Source organism: Pristiophorus japonicus, chromosome 1 (assembly GCF_044704955.1).
Source record: "Pristiophorus japonicus isolate sPriJap1 chromosome 1, sPriJap1.hap1, whole genome shotgun sequence".
NCBI lineage: Eukaryota > Metazoa > Chordata > Chondrichthyes > Pristiophoridae > Pristiophorus > Pristiophorus japonicus.
In genome coordinates this window covers 3,575,273-3,595,550 of record NC_091977.1, presented here as the reverse complement: position 1 = coordinate 3,595,550, position 20,278 = coordinate 3,575,273, and the positions used below count along the sequence as shown (strand labels likewise).

The following is a 20,278-nucleotide window of genomic DNA, read 5'->3' as shown; positions in this document are numbered from 1 at the left end:
AAACACTAGAGTGCTTCCTTATCTGTGTTTTCTCTGATTTTCTTTTTATATTCTCTCCTTTTTCCACTGTCCAGCTCTCTGTCTTTGTAAGTTTTTCTATCCCTTCAGCCTCTTTGCTCCACTCTCCTGTTCCCTTAAATAATGCAGAGGATTAATAATTCACAGCACGGCCATTTTGTGCTGGTCCCACAGAGCAGACTTACCTGTAGACTGAGATATTTTGAGAGTTTTGAATCAGAAACTTGCTGAGGACCCTGTGTGAGACTTCACTCTGTCGAGCTTGTTCCTCTACATCCTCTGCTGGCTGACTCTTGCTGTGTTGCTATATCTGATAGAAACACATTGTCGGCAGCTAACACTTGAGAGCCAATACATCGTGAAAGCAGGTAAGGGCAGTGCAGCCTGGCCATCCCGTGTGTGTGATAGCCATTGAGCTGCGATAACATGTTAGCCACCCCACTGCTCTGGTTGGTCACCCTGCCGACAGGCACTTCCCTCCGAACTTGGTTCCAATACTTTCAGGACCAGGTGCCACTGTCGTTGGTGATAGCAGCCCTGGGCCGTCCTGAGAAAGGCCAGCTCCGGCCCCGGGTCTCCCTGGGATCATTCATCTTCAGCCCCGGGTCTCCCCGGGATCATTCATCTTCAGCCCCGGGCCTCCCCAGGAATGGTCATCTCCAGCCCTGGGTCTCCCCAGGAACAGTCATCGCCAGCCCCGGGCCTCCCTGGGATCATTCATCTCCAGCCCCGGGTCTCCCCGGGATCATTCATCTCCAGCCCCGGGCCTCCCTGGGATCATTCATCTCCAGCCCCGGGCCTCCCCGGGATCATTCATCTCCAGCCCCGGGCCTCCCTGGGATCATTCATCTCCAGCCCCGGGTCTCCCCAGGAACAGTCATCTCCAGCCCCGGGCCTCCCTGGGATCATTCATCTCCAGCCCCGGGTCTCCCCAGGAACAGTCATCTCCAGCCCCGGGTCTCCCCGGGATCATTCATCTCCAGCCCCGGGCCTCCCTGGGATCATTCATCTCCTGCCCCGTGCCTCCCCGGGAACGGTCAGCTCTGCCCCTGGGAACGGTTATCTCTGGCCCCGAGCCTCCCTGGGAACGGTCAGCTCCGGCCCCAGGAATGGTCAGTTCTGGCCCCAGGCCTCCCCGGGAACGGTCAGCTCCGGCCCTGTGTCTCCCTGGGAACAGTCAGCTCCGGCCCCAGGAATGGTCAGTTCTGGCCCCAGGTGTCCCCGGGAATGGTCAGCTCCTGCCCCAGGGGAATGATCAACTCCGGCCCTGGGCCTCCCCGGAACTCTGTTATCTCCTGACCTGGGCCTCCCCTGGAACGGTCAGCTCCGGCCCCGGGGGAACGGTCAGCTCCGGCCCCGGGGGAACGGTCAGCTCCGGCCCCGGGGGAACGGTCAGCTCCGGCCCCGGAAACAGTCATCTCCGGCCTGGGGGAACGGTCAGCTCCGGCCCCGGAAACGGTCAGCTCCGGCCCCGGGGGAACGGTCAGCTCCGGCCCCGGGGGAACGGTCAGCTCCGGCCCCGGGGGAACGGTCAGCTCCGGCCCCGGGGGAACAGTCAGCTCTGGCCCCTGGCCCTCCCCGAGATTGGAGCAACATTGCCGGGAGCTCAGATGATCAGGGACCGACTGTGGAAGAATCCTGGAATGGAGTCTGAGATGAAAGTCCCGTTTCAAAAGCGTTAATTGCACCCTGGCAGGAAGCACTGGTCAGGCCATCGTTCTGTCTGTTGAATCTTGCTGTGCGCAGGGTGACTGCCGCGATCGGTGCCCTTCACATCAGGAAGTAACTCCTCATCTGTCTCGCAATTTGGGACGTACCAAGGATGTGAAAGGAGCTATATAAATGCAAGCTCTCTCTGTCCGACTCCTGGTTCCCCAGCGAGTGTTGGATGCGGGTATTCGGTGTCATGGAGTAGGGTGGGAGCGGATGATATCAGCGTCGAAATTACATGGTGACACCCCCGGAAACTAATCATTGCTGCAAAGGCTCTGTTCCCAGGAGTTAAGTTTATGAATGGTGAGCCTTTCGAAACTATAGATGTAACTGGTTCCCATTCGTGAGCAGTTACTGTTGGCCTGGCTCCCATTGGTCAACAGTTTCTATTGGATTGGTTCCCATTGGTGAGCACTGTGCCATCAATGTTTCATGAGCTGTAATCAGACTTGCTCCACTCTTGATAACCGTGACTGATAATTTGCTCTGCTTGCTGACAGTACAACACACACCAGTCAATGCCCCTCAGGTTCTACCTCCTGATGTGTTCATGAACCTTCAGTTCCCAAGTGAAGTGTGTCAGAAGCCTCTCCAAACACTGACAGCTCATGCAGCACCTGACCAGGTAAGTGTGCGCGCTTTCGCTGCCGCTCCGGACCCAAGCCAATCAATTCTTTTCCACTTTTCCCCCTCTCTCTCTCCCTCCCTGACCGCTCTCTCCTGCCATCGTGCCTCCTTTCCTCTCTCCCCTCTCGGATACTCTGCCGTCCCAAATCCCTCCCCCAACCCTTCATTACTCTTCGACCTTCCTACTCTCCTGCCGCCGTCCCAGACTCGATTCCCTCCTAGACAAGCCTGCAGCTTCCCTCCGTACAGCCTACAAAAGGCCCATCGAGGCACTCGTCGCTACCTCATCACGAGCAGCAACCCTGACTGTTCCTCCTACGCTCTCATCGACCTTCCTGCCCAGCGCGCCCACTGGGGGCTAGCCTTGCCAATCCCCTCCCCGTCCAACTCACCCCCCCCCCCCCCAGCGCTGACCCTGTGGACACTGACAATGGGGCAGCCATCACCAACCCTCTCCGCATCTCCTTCCAGAATGTCCGTTCACTTGCGAACAAGGCCCTTGCCATCCATGAACTTATTGTGGATCATTGCATTGACATCATGGCCCTGATGGAAACTTGGTTGAGGGGTGATGACTCCTTACTCTTAAATGAAGCCTCCCTGCCTAGCTATACCTTCCACCACTTGCCCCACTCAGACCACCGTGATGGTGGTGTGGCTCTCCTCACCAAATCACACCTTGGTCTGTCCCCCTACCCCTCCGGCACTGTCTCCTCCTTTGAGCATCTCACCTAATTCACCCCTCGCACCTCTCAGTTAAAATTCTCGTTCTCTACCGCCCAGCCCAAGTACCAAAAACATTTTATTACCGATACTTTTTTCCTGCTATCCTCCCTCAGCTTCTGCACCAAATGGCTTTTCAAACTTGGTGATTTTAACCTCCATCTCAATTCACCATGCTCCCCTGAGTTCATGACCCCCCCTGTCCTCCTTAATCTCTCCATCCATGTGAACTCCCCAACCCATATTCATGGCCACCCTCTCGACCCTGCAATCTCTCGTGGCCTCGCTACCCCCATCGTGTCAATCACAGATAAGGCCATCTCTGACCACTTCCTCCACACCCCCACCCCCTCACCACCCTCCTCAAGCCTACCTCCTCTGTTTCCGTCCCTGGAAAGAAAGGATTCTCTCCCGGCTCTCTGTCTGGCCTGTGGCCCTCCATTCACCGTGACATTGCTGCAGCCACCGATCTGCTCAACCACACCTTCACCACCACCTTTGATGCCCCAGTCCCTATTAAAACAATTACTCTCTCTCGCCCTGGCCATTCCCCCCGGTACAGCTCTCATCTTTGTTCCCTTAAGTCCAAGGGACACAGACTTGAACAGATATGGCAGATGACTGGTTGAGCCATTCACCGCCAGATCTGACTGGACCACATAAAGCATTATCGGGTCCTGCTCTCGTCTGCCAAAATCTCTCACTATTCCAGAATCATTCTGGAATGCAAAGATAATTCCTGGCTTCGATTCTCCACTGCTAATCGTCTTCTTAAACCCCTCTCCCCACTTTGCACCCTCACCTCCGACAATAAGTGTGAGGAGCTCATGGACTTCTTTGTCTCTAAGATTGAGACTATCCGTTCAGCTGCCTCTGCCTCTTCCCTTCCTTCCCCCAGCCCACCGGGCCAAACTTTCTGTAAGGTTCCCCCGCCCTAGCACTGACCTCATATCTCTCTCTAGTGTCTCTCAGATCTTCCTTCATGATCTCTCTCAGATCTTGTGCATGAGACCCACTTCCTGCTCCCTTGACCCTATTCCCATCAAACTGCTCACCACCCAACTTCCTTTTCTGGCCGATTTTGTTAGCCGACATTGTTAACGGTTCTCTCTCCTCAGGTACTGTTCCCTCTCCTTCAAATCTGCCATCATCACCCCTGTCCTCAATAAACCAACCCTTGACCCCTCTGTCCTTGCAAACTACAACCCCATCTCCAACTTCCTTTCCCCTCAAGTCCTTGAACTTGTTCTCGCCTCCCAAATCCATGCCCATTGTTCCCACAACTCCATGTTTGAACCCCTCCAATCCGGTTCCCTCACCTGCCACAGTACTGAAACGTCTCTCATCAGAGTCACAAATGACATCCTGTGTGACTGTGACTGTGGTAAACTATCCCTCCTCGTCCTCCTGGACCTGTCTGCAGCCTTTGACACGGTTGACCACTCCATCCTCCTCCAACACCTCCCCACCATCTTCCAGCTGGGTGGGACTGCACTCGCCTGGTTCCATTCTTATCTATCTAATCGTAGCCAGAGAATCACCAGGATTCTCTTCCCACTCGTTACCTCTGGAGTCCTCCAAGGATCTATTCTTGGCCCCTTCCTATTTCTCATCTACATGCTGCCTCTTGGCGACATCATCCGAAAACTTAGTGTCAGTTTCCACATGCACACTGGTCACACCCAGCTCTACCTCACCACCCCTCCACAGTCTCTGAATTGTCAGACTGCTTGTCCGACATCCAGTACTGGATGAGCAGAAATTTTCTCCAATTAGATATTGGGAAGACCGAAGCCATTGTTTTCAGTCCCCGCCATGAGCTGCGTTCCCTAGCCATGGACTCCATCCCTCTCCCCAACTTCTGTCTGAGGCTGAACCAGACTGTTCCCAACCTTGGTGTCATATTTGACCCTGAAATGAGCTTTCGACCACATATCTGCAGCATAACCATCCGTAACATCGCCCTTCTCCGCCCCTGCCTCAGCTCATCCGCTGCTTGACTATTCCAAAACTCCTGGTTGACCTCCCACATTCTAAGTAAACCTGAGGTGATCTAAAACTCAGCTGCCCGTGTTCTAACTCGCATCAAGTCCCGCTCACCCATCACCCTCTGTGCTCGTTGCCCTACATTGACTCCTGGTTAAGCAGTGCCTCGATTTCAAAATTCTCATCCTTGTTTTCAAATCCCTCCATGGCCTCGCCCCTCCCTATCTCTGTAATCTCCTCCAGCCCCACAACCCCCCCCCTGAGATGTCTGCGCTCCTCTAATTCTGCCCTCTTGAGCATCCCTGATTATAATCGCTCAACCATCGGTGGCCGTGCCTTCTGTTGCCTTGGCCCCAAGCTGTGGAACTACCTCCCTAAACCTCTCCGCCTCTCTACCTCTCTTTCCTCCTTCAAGACGCTCCTTAAAACATTCGCCTTTGACCAAGCTTTTGGTCACCTGCTCTAATTTCTCCTTATGTGGCTCAGTGTCAAATTGTTTGTGTCTCAATACCCTTGTGATGCACCTTGGAACGGTTTACTACATTAAATGTGCTATATAAATACAAGTTGTTGTGTTAGGCCAGCTTTAAGCTTCAATTCCCAAACGGGACAGAGGGAAATATGTCATTCAGCACCTACATGAGAACATAAGAAATAGGAGCAGGCGTAGGCCATACGGCCCCTCGAGCCTGCTCCGCCATTTAATACGATCATGGCTGATCCGATCATGGACTCAGCTCCACTCCCCTGCCTGTTCCCCATAACCCCTTATTCCCTTATCGATTAAGAAACTGTCTATCGTTGTCTTAAATTTATTCAATGTCCCAGCTTCCACAGCTCTCTGAGGCAGCGAATTCCACAGATTTACAGCCCTCTGAGAGAAGAAATTCCTCCTCATCTCAGTTTTAAATGGGTGGCCCCTTATTCTAAGATTATGCCCCCTAGTTCTAGTCTCCCCCATCAGTGGAAACAACCTCTCTGCATCCACCTTGTCAAGCCCCCTCATAATCTTATACGTTTCGATAAGATCACCTCTCATTCTTCTGAATTCCAATGAGTAGAGGCCCAACCTCCTCAACCTTTCTTCAAAAATCAACCCCCTCATCTCCGAAATCAACCTAGTGAACCTTCTCTGAACTGCCTCCAAAGCAAGTATATCCTTTCGTAAATATGGAAACCAAAACTGCACGCAGTATTCCAGGTGTGACCTCACCAATACCCTGTACAACTGTAGGAAGACCTGCTGTCCCTTTACTGTATCTCCGTGAGGTTCAGTGCTGTATCACAAACTACAGGATCCGCAGCAAATGTGAGTGTGCAGTGTGACATGGGTCAATCCTGAGAGCGTACCTCTTGGAGTTGGTGGTATCTGCAAGGTAGAAGGTCCGGGTCAGGCTGTTGGACAGCTTTGTGTATTGGAAGACGTGGGGTATGACTGACGGATCTAAATGTGGAATCACCCTGCCCTGTGCCCTCAAGATTGCAGCCTGAATTCGGGTTCAATTGACCGAATGCTCCAAAGCTTCACGTGTTAGATTGAAACCTCTTGGCCCAGCCCATCCTATCGATGTGTGTATCGTCCAGTTGGCCCTTCGATAGCAACCGTGATGTGTACCAGCAATTACTTGTCACTCTCCAGAAGCAGCACACAGGGAAGTCAGGGGAGCTTGTTCGCCTGAAGGTTTACATTGTGGAAGTAGTTACCGGGGAATGTTGAAACTGGCCATGCCAATCGACTTGATGTGTTCATGGAGAGAGCTGGGACTAAGGGATGTGGGGAAAGGGCAAGTGGGTCGGGTTGGGAATAGGGGAGATGGTAGGTCAGTAGGTTTTAAGAGATATGGGGGTAGGTGGATTGGGGGTTGGGGGAGGTTGGGAGTTATGGGGGAAGGTGGGGTTGGGAGGGTTATGGGGAAGGTGGGGTTATGGGGGAAGGTGGGGTTGGGGGGTTATGGGGGAAAGTGGGGTTCAGGAGTTATGGGGGTGGGTGGGGTTCGGGAGTTATGGGGGTAGGTGGGGTTCGGGGGTTATGGGGGAAGGTGGGGTTGGGGGGTTATGGGGGAAGGTGGGGTTATGGGGTTATGCGAGAAGGTGGGGATATGGGGGTAGGTGGGATTGGGGGAAGGTGGGGTTGGAGGATATGGGGGAAGTTGGGTAGATGGGATTGGGGGATGTGAATAGATGGGATTGGGGGATGAAGGTAGATGGGGTTGGGGGTTATGGGTGAAGGTGGGTAGTTGGGATGAGGGGATGTGGTGGAAGGTGGGGTTGGGGGTTATGGGGGTAAATGAGATTAGGGGATGGGGTAGATGGGATTGGGGGTGTGGGGAGAAGGTGGGTAGTTGGGATTGGGGGATATGGGGGTAGGTGGGTAGATGGGGTTGGGGTTATGGGAGAAGGTGGGTAGTTGGGATTAGGGGATGTGGTGGAAGGTGGGGTTGGGGGTTATGGGGGTAGATGGGATTGGGGGATATGGGGGTAGGTGGGTAGTTGGGGTTGGGGTTATGGGAGAAGGTGGGTAGTTGGGATTAGGGGATGTGGTGGAAGGTAGGGTTGGGGGTTATGGGGGTAGATGGGATTGGGGGATATGGGGGTAGGTGGGTAGTTGGGGTTATGGGAGAAGGTGGGTAGTTGGGATTAGGGGATGTGGTGGAAGGTGGGGTTGGGGGTTATGGGGGTAGATGGGATTGGGGGATATGGGGGTAGGTGGGTAGTTGGGATTGGGGGATGTCGGGGTAGGTTTGTACTGTCCCTTCCCTCTAATAACTCTGCCTTCTTGTGCCTTTGTAATCACAGGCTGTGTGTGGTCACAAGTTCCTCAGTGTTATTGACATCGACGCTGGAGAACTGCTGAACGACCTTCCAGTTACCACAACCGTTACTGAGTTGATGCCCTCATCGGAAAGAGAAGGCCTGTCCATACCTGGACTGCATCTCATGGCAGCCTCCGTCACCAACGCTGTGCCTCCAGATACCTGCCCGCTGCTGAGTGAGTACTGGATGTGTGTTAGGTGACAGCACTTATTGAGGAGGAATGACGAGTGATGGGAGTGTGCACACGCGTGATGCACTGGACATGGGAAGGGACAATGAATGGTGCTGCAACACCTCAGGGCCAAGGTGAAGGAGACCCAGGAGTCTCGGTAGGCTCAATCGATGAGCGGCTTGAAACTGACTGAGCATTGGCCAAAATTTATGTGGACAGACCAGTGAGCGAGGAAATTTAAGGCAGACAATGTGAAGTGTTGCACATGGGAAGGGAAACAGGCAACACATAAGAACATAAGAAATAGGAGCAGGAGTAGGCCATACGAGCCTGCTCCGCCATTTAATACGATCATGCCTGATCCGATCATAGACTCCGCTCCACTTTCCTGCCCGCTCCCCATAATCCCTTATCTATCTATTTCTGTCTTAAATATATTCAATGACCCAGCCTCCACAGCTCTCTGAGGCAGCGAATTCCATAGATGTACAACCCTCTGAGAGAAGAAATTTCTTCTCATCTCAGTTTTAAATGGGCGGCTCCTTATTCTAAGATCATGCCCTCTAGTTCTAGCCTCCCCCATCAGTGGAAACATCCTCTCTGCATCCACCTTGTCAAGCCCCTTCATAATCTTATATGTTTCGATAAGATCACCTCTCATTCTTCTGAATTCCAATGAGGAGAGGCCCAACCTCCTCAACCTTTCCTCATAAGTCAACCCCCTCATCTCCGGAATCAATCTAGTGAACCTTCTCTGAACTGTCTCTAAAGCAAGTATATCCTTTCGTAAATATGGAAACCAAAACTGCACGCAATATTCCAGATGTGGCCTCACCAATATTGTATAACTGTAGCAAGACTTCCCTGCTTTTATACTCCATCCCCTTTACAATAAAGGCCAAGACTCCATTGGCCTTCCTGATCACTTGCTGTACCTGCATACTAACCTTTTGTGTGGTGTTCATGAATGGTATTGAGATAGAAAAGGATGAGGCTGTAAGAGACCAAGGAGTAAACTCAATGTTCAACATGTCCAACCAATGCTGAGGAACAGTCAACAAAGCCCGTAGGATCATCCGAAGAGTAGAATACAAGTTAGAGGGAGGTACCGATCAAACTCTACAGGGCTCTGGTCAGACCTACCTTGCGTAATGTGACCAGTTTTGCCCAGACCTACCTTGAGCACTGTAGGGCAATGTAGAGGGAGCTTTACTCTGTATCGAAGGACATTAGTGAACCAGATGGGTTTTTAACGACAGTAGTGGTCACCATTATATACTAGCTTTTCATTCCAGATTTCTTTAATTGAACTTAAATTCCCCAGCTTTACTCTGTACCTAACCTGTGCTGTACCTGTATTGTAATGAGAAAGGGCTAATTAATAACCTTATAGCAAAGGAGCCTTCAGGAAAGAGTGACCATTATATGATGGAATTTTATTTGAAGTTTGAAAGTGATTTTGTTCAATCCGAAACTAGGGTCTTAAATCTAAACAAAGCATACTACCTATGTATGAGGGGAGAGTTGGCTAAGGTAGATTGGGAAACTACATTAAAAGGTATAATGGTAGACAAGCAATGGCTAGGATTTAACAAATTATTACATAATTTACAACAAACATACATTACTTTAAGGCACAAAAACCCCACAGGAAAAGTGATGCAACCCGTGGCTAACAAGAGAAGTTAAAGATAGTATTAGATCAAAGGATGAGGCTTATAATGTTGCCAAAAAGAGCAGTAAGTCTGAGGATTGGGAGGATTTTAGAATTCAGCAGAGGACCAAGAAATTGGCAAAGAAAGGGAAAATAGAATGTGAGTAAACTAGCGAGAGACATGAAAGCAGACTGTAAAAGCTTCTATAGGTATGTAAAAAGGAAAAGGTTAGCGAAAGTAATGTGGGTCCCTTACAGGCTGAGACAGGAGAAACTAAAATGGGGAATAAGGAAATGGTAGAGAAATTAAACAAATACTTTGTGTCTGTCTTCATGGAAGAAGACCCAAAAAACATCCCGGAAATAGTGGAGAACCAAGGGTCTAGCGAGAATGAGGAACTGAAAGAAATTAGTATTTGTAAAAAATTAGCACTGGAGAAATTAATGGGACTGAAAGCCGATAAATCCCCTGGACCTGATGGCCTACATCCTAGGGTTTTGAAAGAGGTGGTGATAGAGATAGTGGATGCATTGGTTGTCATCTTCCAAAATTCCATAGATTCTAGACCGGTTCCCACAGATTGGAAGGTAGCTAATGTAACCCTGCTATTTAAGAAAGGAGGGAGAGAGAAAACCGGCAACTACAGACCAGTTAGCCTAACATCAGTAGTAGGGAAAATGCTAAAATCCATTATTAAGGAGCACTTAGAAAAGAATAATAGGATTGGGTGGAGCCAACACGGATTTATGAAAGGAAAATCATGTTTGATGAATCTGTTAGTGCTTTTTGAAGTTGTAACTAGCAGAATAGATAAGGGGGAACCAGTGGATGTGGTGTATTTGGATTTTCAGAAGGCATTCAATAAGGTGCCATACAAGAGGATAGTAAACAGAATTAGGGCTCATGGGATTGCGGGTAATATACTAGTATAGATTGAGGATTGGTTAACGGACAGAAAACAGTGAGTAGGAATAAACGGGTCATTTTCGGGTTGGCAGGCTGTAACTAGTGCGGTGCCACAAGGCCCCAGCTATTCACAATCTATATCAATGATTTGGATGAGGGGTCCAAATGTAATATATCCAAGTTTGCTGATAATACAAAGCTAGGTGGGAATGTAAGTTGTGAGGAGGCTGTAAGGGGTCTTCAAGGGGATAGAGACAGACTAAATGAGTAGGCAAAAACATGGCGAACATAGAAAATAGGTGCAGGAGTAGGCCAATCAGCCCTTTGAGCCTGCACCACCAGTCAATATGATCATGGCTGATCATTCACCTCAGTACCCCACTCCTGCCTTCTCTCCATACCCCTGATCCCTTTAGCCGTAAGGGCCATATCTAACTCCCTTTTGAATATATCCAACGAACTGGACTCAATAACTTTCTGTGGTAGAGAATTCCACAGGTTCACCACTCTCTGAGTGAAGAAGTTTCTCCTCATCTCGCTCCTATATGGCTTACCCCTTATCCTTAGACTGTGACCTCTGGTTCTGGACTTCCCCAACATTGGGAACATTCTTCCTGCATCCAACCTGTCCAGTCCCATCAGACTTTTATATGTTTTTATGAGATCCCCTCTCATTCTTCTAAATTCCAGGTTGATCCAATCTTTCTTCATATGTCAGTCCTGCCATCCCGGGAATCAGTCTGGTGAACCTTCGCTGCACTCCCTCAACAGCAAGAACATCCTTCCTCAGAATAGGAGACTAAAACTGCACATAATACTCAAGGTGAGGCCTCACCAAGGCCCTGTACAACTGCAGCAAGACCTCCCTGCGCCTACACTCAAATCCTTTCGCTATGAACATAAGAACATAAGAATTAGGAACAGGAGTAGGCCATCTAGCCCCTCGAGCCTGCTCCGCCATTCAACAAGATCATGGCTGATCTGGTCGTGGACTCAGCTCCACGTACCCGCCCGCTCCCCGTAACCCTTAATTCCCTTATTGGTTAAAAATCTATCTATCTGTGATTTGAATACATTCAATGAGCTAGGCTCAACTGCTTCCTTGGGCAGAGAATTCCACAGATTCACAACCCTCTGGGAAAAGAAATTCCTTCTCAACTCGGTTTTAAATTGGCGCCTCCGTATTTTGAGGCTGTGCCCCCTAGTTCTAGTCTCCCCTACCAGTGGAAACAACCTCTCTGCCTCTATCTTGTCTATCCCTTTCATTATTTTAAATGTTTCTATAAGATCACCCCTCATCCTTCTGAATTCCAAGGAATAAAGACCCAGTCTACTCAATCTATCATCATAAGGTAACCACCTCATTTCTCGAATCAGCCTAGTGAATTGTCTCTGTACCCCCTCCAAGGCTAGTATGTGCGGCCTTACCAATACCCGATACAGTTGCAGCAGGACCTCCCTGCTTTTGTACTCCATCCCTCTCGCAATGAAGGCCAACATTCCATTCGCCTTCCTGATTACCTGCTTCACCTGCAAACTAACCTTTTGGGATTCATGCACAAGGACCCCCAGGTCCCTCTGCACCGCAGCATGTTGTCATTTCTCCCCATTCAAATAATATTCCCTTTTACTGTTTTTTTCCCCCAAGGTGGATGACCTCACACTTTCCGACATTGTATTCCATCTGCCAAACCTTAGCCCATTCGCTTAACCTATCCAAATCTCCTTGTAGCCTCTCTGAGTCCTCTACACAACCCGCTTTCCCACTAATCTTTGTGTCATCTGCAAATTTTGTTGCACTACACTCTGTCCCCTCCTCTAGGTCATCTATGTATATTGTAAACAGTTGTGGTCCCAGCACTGATCCCTGTGGCACACCACTAACCACTGATTTCCAACCCGAAAAGGACCCATTTATCCCGACTCTCTGCTTTCTGTTCGCCAGCCAATTCTCCATCCATACTAATACATTTCCTCTGACTCCGCGTACCTTTATCTTCTGCAGTAACCTTTTGTGTGGCACCTTATCGAATGCCTTTTGGAAATCTAAATACACCACATCCATCGGTACACCTCTATCCACCATGCTCGTTATATCCTCAAAGAATTCCAGTAAATTAGTTAAACATGATTTCCCCTTCATGAATCCATGCTGCGTCTGCTTGATTGCACTATTCCTATCCAGATGTCCCGCTATTTCTTCCTTAATGATAGCTTCAAGCATTTTCCCCACTACAGATGTTAAACTAACCGGCCTATAGTTACCTGCCTTTTGCCTGCCCCCTTTTTTAAACAGAGGCGTTACATTAGCTGCTTTCCAATCCGCTGGTACCTCCCCAGAGTCCAGAGAATTTTGGTAGATCATAACAAATGCATCTGCTATAACTTCCGCCATCTCTTTTAATACCCTGGGATGCATTTCATCAGGACCAGGGGACTTGTCTACCTTCAATCCCATTAGTCTGTCCAGCACTACCTCCCTAGTGATAGTGATCATCTCAAGGTCCTCCCTTCTGAAGTTGCATGTTCAGCCATGAACTCATTGAATGGCGGTGCAGGCTCGAAGGGCCGAATGGCCTACTCCTGCACCTATTTTCTATGTTTCCCACATTCCTATGACCAGAAATTTTTGGCATGGTTTTTGCGTCTTCCACTGTGAAGACCGAAGCAAAATAATTGTTTACGGTCTCAGCCATTTCCACATTTCCCATTATTAAATCCCCCTTTTCATCTTCTAAGGGACCAACATTTAATTTAGTCACTCTTTTCCGTTTTATATATCTGTAAAAGCTTTTACTATCTGTTTTTATGTTTTGCGCAAGTTTACCTTCGTAATCTATCTTCCCTTTCTTTATTGCTTTTTTAGTCATTCTTTGCTGTTGCTTAAAATCTTCCCAATCCTCTAGTTTCCCACTAACCTTGGCCACCTTATACGCATTGGTCTTTGATTTGATACTTTCCTTTATTTCCTTGGTTATCCACGGCTGGTTATCTCTTCTCTTGCCGCCCTTTTTCACTGGAATATATTTTTGTTGCGCACTATGAAAGAGCTCCTTAAAAGTCCTCCACTGTTCCTCAATTGTGCCACCGTTTAGTCCTTGTTTCCAGTCTACTTTAGCCAACTCTGCCCTCATCCCACTGTAGTCCCCTTTGTTTAAGCATAGTACGCTCGTTTCTGACACAACTTCCTCATCCTCAATCTGTATTACAAATTCAACCATATTGTGATCACTCATTCCGAGAGGATCTTTTACGAGGAGATCGTTTATTTTTCCTGTCTCATTACACAGGACCAGATCCAAAATGGCTTGCTCCCTTGTAGGCTCTGTTACATACTGTTCTCAGAAACAATCCCGTATGCATTCTATGAATTCCTCCTCCAGGCTACCTCCTGCAATTTGATTTGACCAATCGATATGTAGGTTAAAATCCCCCATAACTACTGCCGTTCCTTTTTCACATGCCTCCATTATTCCCTTGATTATTGCCCGCCCCACCATGAAGTTATTATTTGGAGGCCTATAAACTACGCCCACCAGTGACTTTTTCCCCTTACTATCTCTAATCTCCACCCACAATGATTCAACATTTTGTTCATTTGAGCCAATATCATCCCTCACAACTGCCCTGATATCATCCCTTATTAACAGAGCTCCCCCACCTCCCTTCCCTTCCTGCCTATCTTTCCAAATCGTCAGATACCCCTGTACGTTTAATTCCCAGTCCTGGCCACCTTACAACCATGTCTCTGTAATGGCCACCAAATCATACCCATTTGTAATGATTTGTGCCGTCAACTCATTTACTTTATTTCTAATGCTGCGTGCATTTAGGTAGAGTGTTTTCATCCTAGTTTTTAAACCATGATTTTTAGTTTTTACCCCTCCTGCAGCCCTTTTATATTCAGTGGCCCTTTTTGTTTCTTGTCTTTTGGTTTCTCTGCCCTCCACTTTTACTCATCTCTTTTCTGTCTTTTGTTTTTGTCTCCTTTTTGTTTCCCTCTGTCTCCCTGTATTGGTTCCCATCCCCCTGTCATATTAGTTTAACTCCTCCCCAACAGCACTAGCAAATACTCCCCCTTGGACATTGGTTCCGTTCCTGCCCAAGTGCAGACAGTCCGGTTTGTACTGGTCCCACCTCCCCAGAACCTGTTCCAATGCCCCACGAATTTGAATCCCTCCCTGCTGCACCACTGCTCAAGCCACGTATTCATCTGTGCTATCCTGCGATTCCTACTCTGACTAGCATGAAGACCAACATGCCATTTGCCTTCTTCACCGCCTGCTGTACCTGCATGCCTACTTTCAATGACTGATGTACCATGACACCCAGGTCTCGTTGCACCTCCCCTTTTACTAATCTGTCACCATTCAGATAATAATCTGCCTTCCTGTTTTTACTACCAAATTGGATAACCTCACACTTATCTACATTATACCGCATCTGCCATGTATTTGCCCACTCACCTAACCTGTCCAAGTCACCCTGCAGCCACTTAGCATCCTCCTCACAGCTCACACTGCCACCCAGCTTAGTGTCATCTGCAAACTTGGAGATATTGCACTCAATTCCTTCGTCTAAATCATTAATGTATATTATAAATAGCTGGGGTCCCAGCACTGAACCTTGCGGTACCCCACTAGTCACTGCCTGCCATTCTGAAAAGGACCTGTTTATCCCGACTCTCTGCTTCCTGTCTGCCAACCAGTTCTCTATCCACGTCAGTACATTACCCCCAATACCATGTGCTTTGATGTTGCACACTAATCTCTTGTGTGGGACCTTGTCAAAAGCCTCACATCCACTAGTTCTCTCTTGTCCACTCTACTAGTTACATCCTCAAAAAATTCAAGATTTGTCAAGCATGATTTCCCTTTCATAAATCCATGCTGACTTGGACCGATCCTGCCACTGCAAATGGAATATAATGTGGAGAAATGTGAAATTGTCCACTTTGGTAGGAAAAATAGAAAAGCAGAGTATTTTTTCAATGGTGAGAGATTGGGAAATGTTGGTGTTCAGAGGGACCTGGGTGTCCTTGTACACGAGTCACTGAAAGTTAACATGCGGGTACAGCAAGCAGTTAGGAAAGCAAATGGTATGTGGGCCTTTATTACAGGAGGATTTGAGTATAAGAGTAAAGACGTCTTCCTGTAATTATACAGGGCCTTGGTGAGACCACACCTAGAGTATTGTGTGCAGTTTTGGCCTCCTTACCTGAGGAAGGATATACTTGCCATAGAGGGAGTGCAACAACAGACTGATTCCTGGGATGAGGGGGATTGTCCTATGAGGAGAGATTGAGTAGACAAGGCCTCTGTTCTCTAGAGTTTAGAAGAATGAGAGTTGAACCTGTGGAATTCTCTACCACAGAAAATTATTGAGTCCAGTTCGTTAGATATATTCAAAAGGGAGATAGATGTGGCCCTTACGGCTAAAGGGATCAGTGGGAATGGAGAGAAGGCGGGAGTGGGGTACTGAAGTTGCATGATCAGCCATGATCTTATTGACTGGTGGTGCAGGCTCGAAGGGCCGAATGGCCTACTCCTGCACCTATTTTCTATGTTTCTATTTTTCTATGAAACATACAAAATTCTTACAGGGTTTGAGATCTCTGTCTTGGCTCAGTAGATTTTTGGATAATAAGGGAATCAAGGGATAATGCAGGAATGTGGAGTTATTATTAATAACGTGTATTTCTATAGCACCTTTAACGTAGTAAAACATCCCAAGGCGCAGTGTTACAAGAGGGAACAGATAAATTTGACACTGAGCTACAAAAGAAGAAATTAAGGCAGGGAGCTTGGTCAAAGAGGTGGGCTTTAAGGAGCGTCTTAAAGGAGGAAAGAGAGGTGGAGAGTTTTAGGGAGAGTTTTCCAGAGCTTGGGGCCCAAACAGCTGAAGGCACAGCCACCGATGGTTGAGCGATTATAATCAGGAATGTTCAAGAGGACAGAATTTGAGGAGCCCAGACATCTCGAGGGGGTTGTGAGGCTGAAAGAGATTACCGAGATAGGGAGGGGCGAGGCCATGGAGGGATTTGTAAACAAGGATGAGAATTTTGAAATCGAGGCGTTGCTTCACTGGGAGCCAATGTAGGTCAGTGAGAACAGGGGGGTGATGGGTGAGTGGGACTTGGTGCGAGTTAGGACACGGGTCAGTGAGCACAGGGGGGTGATGGGTGAGTGGGACTTGGTGCAAGTTAGGACACGGGTCAGTGAGCACAGGGGGGTGATGGGTGAGTGGGACTTGGTGCGAGTTAGGACACGGGTCAGTGAGCACAGGGGGGTGATGGGTGAGTGGGACTTGGTGCAAGTTAGGACACGGGTCAGTGAGCACAGGGGGTGATGGGTGAGTGGGACTTGGTGCGAGTTAGGACACGGGGCAGTGAGAACAGGGGGGTGATGGGTGAGTGGGACTTGGTGCGAGTTAGGACACGGGTCAGCGAGAACAGGGAGTGATGGGTGATCGGGACTTGGTGCGAGTTAGGACATGGGGCACATGGGGTGATGGGTGATCGGGACTTGGTGCGAGTTAGGACACGGGGCAGTGAGCACAGGGAGTGATGGGTGATCGGGACTTGGTGCGAGTTAGGACATGGGGCACATGGGGTGATGGGTGATCGGGACTTGGTGCGAGTTAGGACACGGGTCAGTGAGAACAGGGAGTGATGGGTGAGTGGGACTTGGTGCGAGTTAGGACACGGGTCAGCGAGAACAGGGAGTGATGGGTGATCGGGACTTGGTGCGAGTTAGGACATGGGGCACATGGGGTGATGGGTGATCGGGACTTGGTGCGAGTTAGGACACGGGGCAGTGAGCACAGGGAGTGATGGGTGATCGGGACTTGGTGCGAGTTAGGACATGGGGCACATGGGGTGATGGGTGATCGGGACTTGGTGCGAGTTAGGACACGGGGCAGTGAGAACAGGGAGTGATGGGTGAGTGGGACTTGGTGCGAGTTAGGACACGGGGCAGTGAGAACAGGGAGTGATGGGTGAGTGGGACTTGGTGCGAGTTAGGACACGGGGCAGCGAGCACAGGGGGTGATGGGTGAGTGGGACTTGGTGTGAGTTAGGACACAGGGCAGTGAGCACAGGGGGTGATGGGTGAGTGGGACTGGGTGCGAGTTAGGACACGGGGCAGTGAGCACAGGGAGTGATGGGTGATCGGGACTGGGTGTGAGTTAGGACACGGGTCAGTGAGAACAGGGAGTGATGGGTGAGTGGGACTTGGTGCGAGTTAGGACACGGGGCAGCGAGCACAGGGGGTGATGGGTGAGTGGGACTTGGTGCGAGTTAGGACACGGGGCAGCGAGCACAGGGGGTGATGGGTGATCGGGACTTGGTGCGAGTTAGGACACGGGTCAGCGAGCACAGGGAGTGATGGGTGAGTGGGACTGGGTGCGAGTTAGGACACGGGGCACAGGGGGTGATGGGTGATCGGGACTGGGTGTGAGTTAGGACACGGGGCAGTGAGCACAGTGGGTGATGGGTGAGTGGGACTGGGTGTGAGTTAGGACACGGGGCAGTGAGCACAGGGGGTGATGGGTGAGTGGGACTTGGTGCGAGTTAGGACACGGGGCAGCGAGCACAGGGGGTGATGGGTGATCGGGACTTGGTGTGAGTTAGGACACAGGGCAGTGAGCACAGGGGGTGATGGGTGAGTGGGACTTGGTGTGAGTTAGGACACTGGGCAGTGAGCACAGTGGGTGATGGGTGAGTGGGACTTGGTGTGAGTTAGGACACTGGGCAGTGAGCACAGTGGGTGATGGGTGATCGAGACTTGGTGTGAGTTAGGACACAGGGCAGTGAGCACAGTGGGTGATGGGTGATCGGGACTGGGTGCGAGTTAGGACACAGGGCAGTGAGCACAGGGGGTGATGGGTGATCGAGACTTGGTGTGAGTTAGGACATGGGGCAGTGAGCACAGGGGGGTGATGGGTGAGTGGGACTTGGTGCGAGTTAGGACATGGGGCAGTGAGCACAGGGGGGTGATGGGTGAGTGGGACTTGGTGTGAGTTAGGACATGGGGCAGTGAGCACAGGGAGTGATGGGTGAGTGGGACTTGGTGCGAGTTAGGACATGGGGCAGTGAGCACAGGGGGTGATGGGTGATCGGGACTTGGTGCGAGTTAGGACACGGGGCAGTGAGCACAGGGAGTGATGGGTGAGTGGGACTTGGTGCGAGTTAGGACATGGGGCAGTGAGCACAGGGAGTGATGGGTGAGTGGGACTTGGTGTGAGTTAGGACACGGGGCAGCGAGCACAGGGAGTGATGGGTGAGTGGGACTTGGTGCGAGTTAGGACATGGGGCAGTGAGCACAGGGGGTGATGGGTGATCGGGACTTGGTGCGAGTTAGGACACGGGGCAGCGAGCACAGGGAGTGATGGGTGAGTGGGACTTGGTGCGAGTTAGGACATGGGGCAGTGAGCACAGGGGGTGATGGGTGAGTGGGACTTGGTGTGAGTTAGGACACGGGGCAGCGAGCACAGGGAGTGATGGGTGATCGGGACTTGGTGCGAGTTAGGACATGGGGCAGTGAGCACAGGGGGTGATGGGTGAGTGGGACTGGGTGCGAGTTAGGACACAGGGCAGTGAGCACAGGGGGTGATGGGTGAGTGGGACTTGGTGTGAGTTAGGACATGGGGCACATGGGGTGATGGGTGAGTGGGACTGGGTGTGAGTTAGGACACGGGGCAGTGAGCACAGTGGGTGATGGGTGATCGGGACTGGGTGTGAGTTAGGACACGGGGCACATGGGGTGATGGGTGATCGGGACTTGGTGCGAGTTAGGACACGGGGCACATGGGGTGATGGGTGATCGGGACTTGGTGCGAGTTAGGACATGGGGCACATGGGGTGATGGGTGAGTGGGACTTGGTGCGAGTTAGGACATGGGGCACATGGGGTGATGGGTGATCGGGACTTGGTGCGAGTTAGGACATGGGGCACATGGGGTGATGGGTGATCGAGACTTGGTGCGAGTTAGGACATGGGGCACATGGGGTGATGGGTGATCGAGACTTGGTGCGAGTTAGGACATGGGGCACATGGGGTGATGGGTGATCGAGACTTGGTGCGAGTTAGGACATGGGGCACATGGGGTGATGGGTGATCGGGACTTGGTGCGAGTTAGGACACAGGGCAGTGAGCACAGGGGGTGATGGGTGATCGGGACTGGGTGCGAGTTAGGACACGGGGCAGTGAGCACAGGGGGTGATGGGTGAGTGGGACTTGGTGCGAGTTAGGACATGGGGCACATGGGGTGATGGGTGATCGAGACTTGGTGTGAGTTAGGACATGGGGCACATGGGGTGATGGGTGATCGGGACTTGGTGCGAGTTAGGACACAGGGCAGTGAGCACAGGGGGTGATGGGTGATCGGGACTGGGTGTGAGTTAGGACACGGGGCAGTGAGCACAGTGGGTGATGGGTGATCGAGACTTGGTGTGAGTTAGAACACGGGGCAGTGAGCACAGGGAGTGATGGGTGATTGGGACTGGGTGTGAGTTAGGACACGGGGCAGTGAGCACAGGGGGTGATGGGTGATCGGGACTGGGTGCGAGTTAGGACACGGGGCAGTGAGCACAGGGAGTGATGGGTGATTGGGACTGGGTGTGAGTTAGGACACGGGGCAGTGAGCACAGGGAGTGATGGGTGATT

General features: G+C 50.6%; 1 protein-coding gene across 1 annotated transcript in view; it reads left to right on the top strand.

Moving 5' to 3' along the window:
- cplane1 (ciliogenesis and planar polarity effector 1) overlaps positions 1-20,278 on the top strand; it is a 306,637-nt gene that overhangs the window by 250,855 nt on the left and 35,504 nt on the right. The window contains exons 37-39 of the mRNA XM_070877077.1: positions 336-386; positions 2,232-2,356; positions 7,864-8,056. Of these exons, the coding sequence (XP_070733178.1) occupies positions 336-386; positions 2,232-2,356; positions 7,864-8,056 (369 nt within the window). The remainder of the gene's footprint in view (positions 1-335; positions 387-2,231; positions 2,357-7,863; positions 8,057-20,278) is intronic.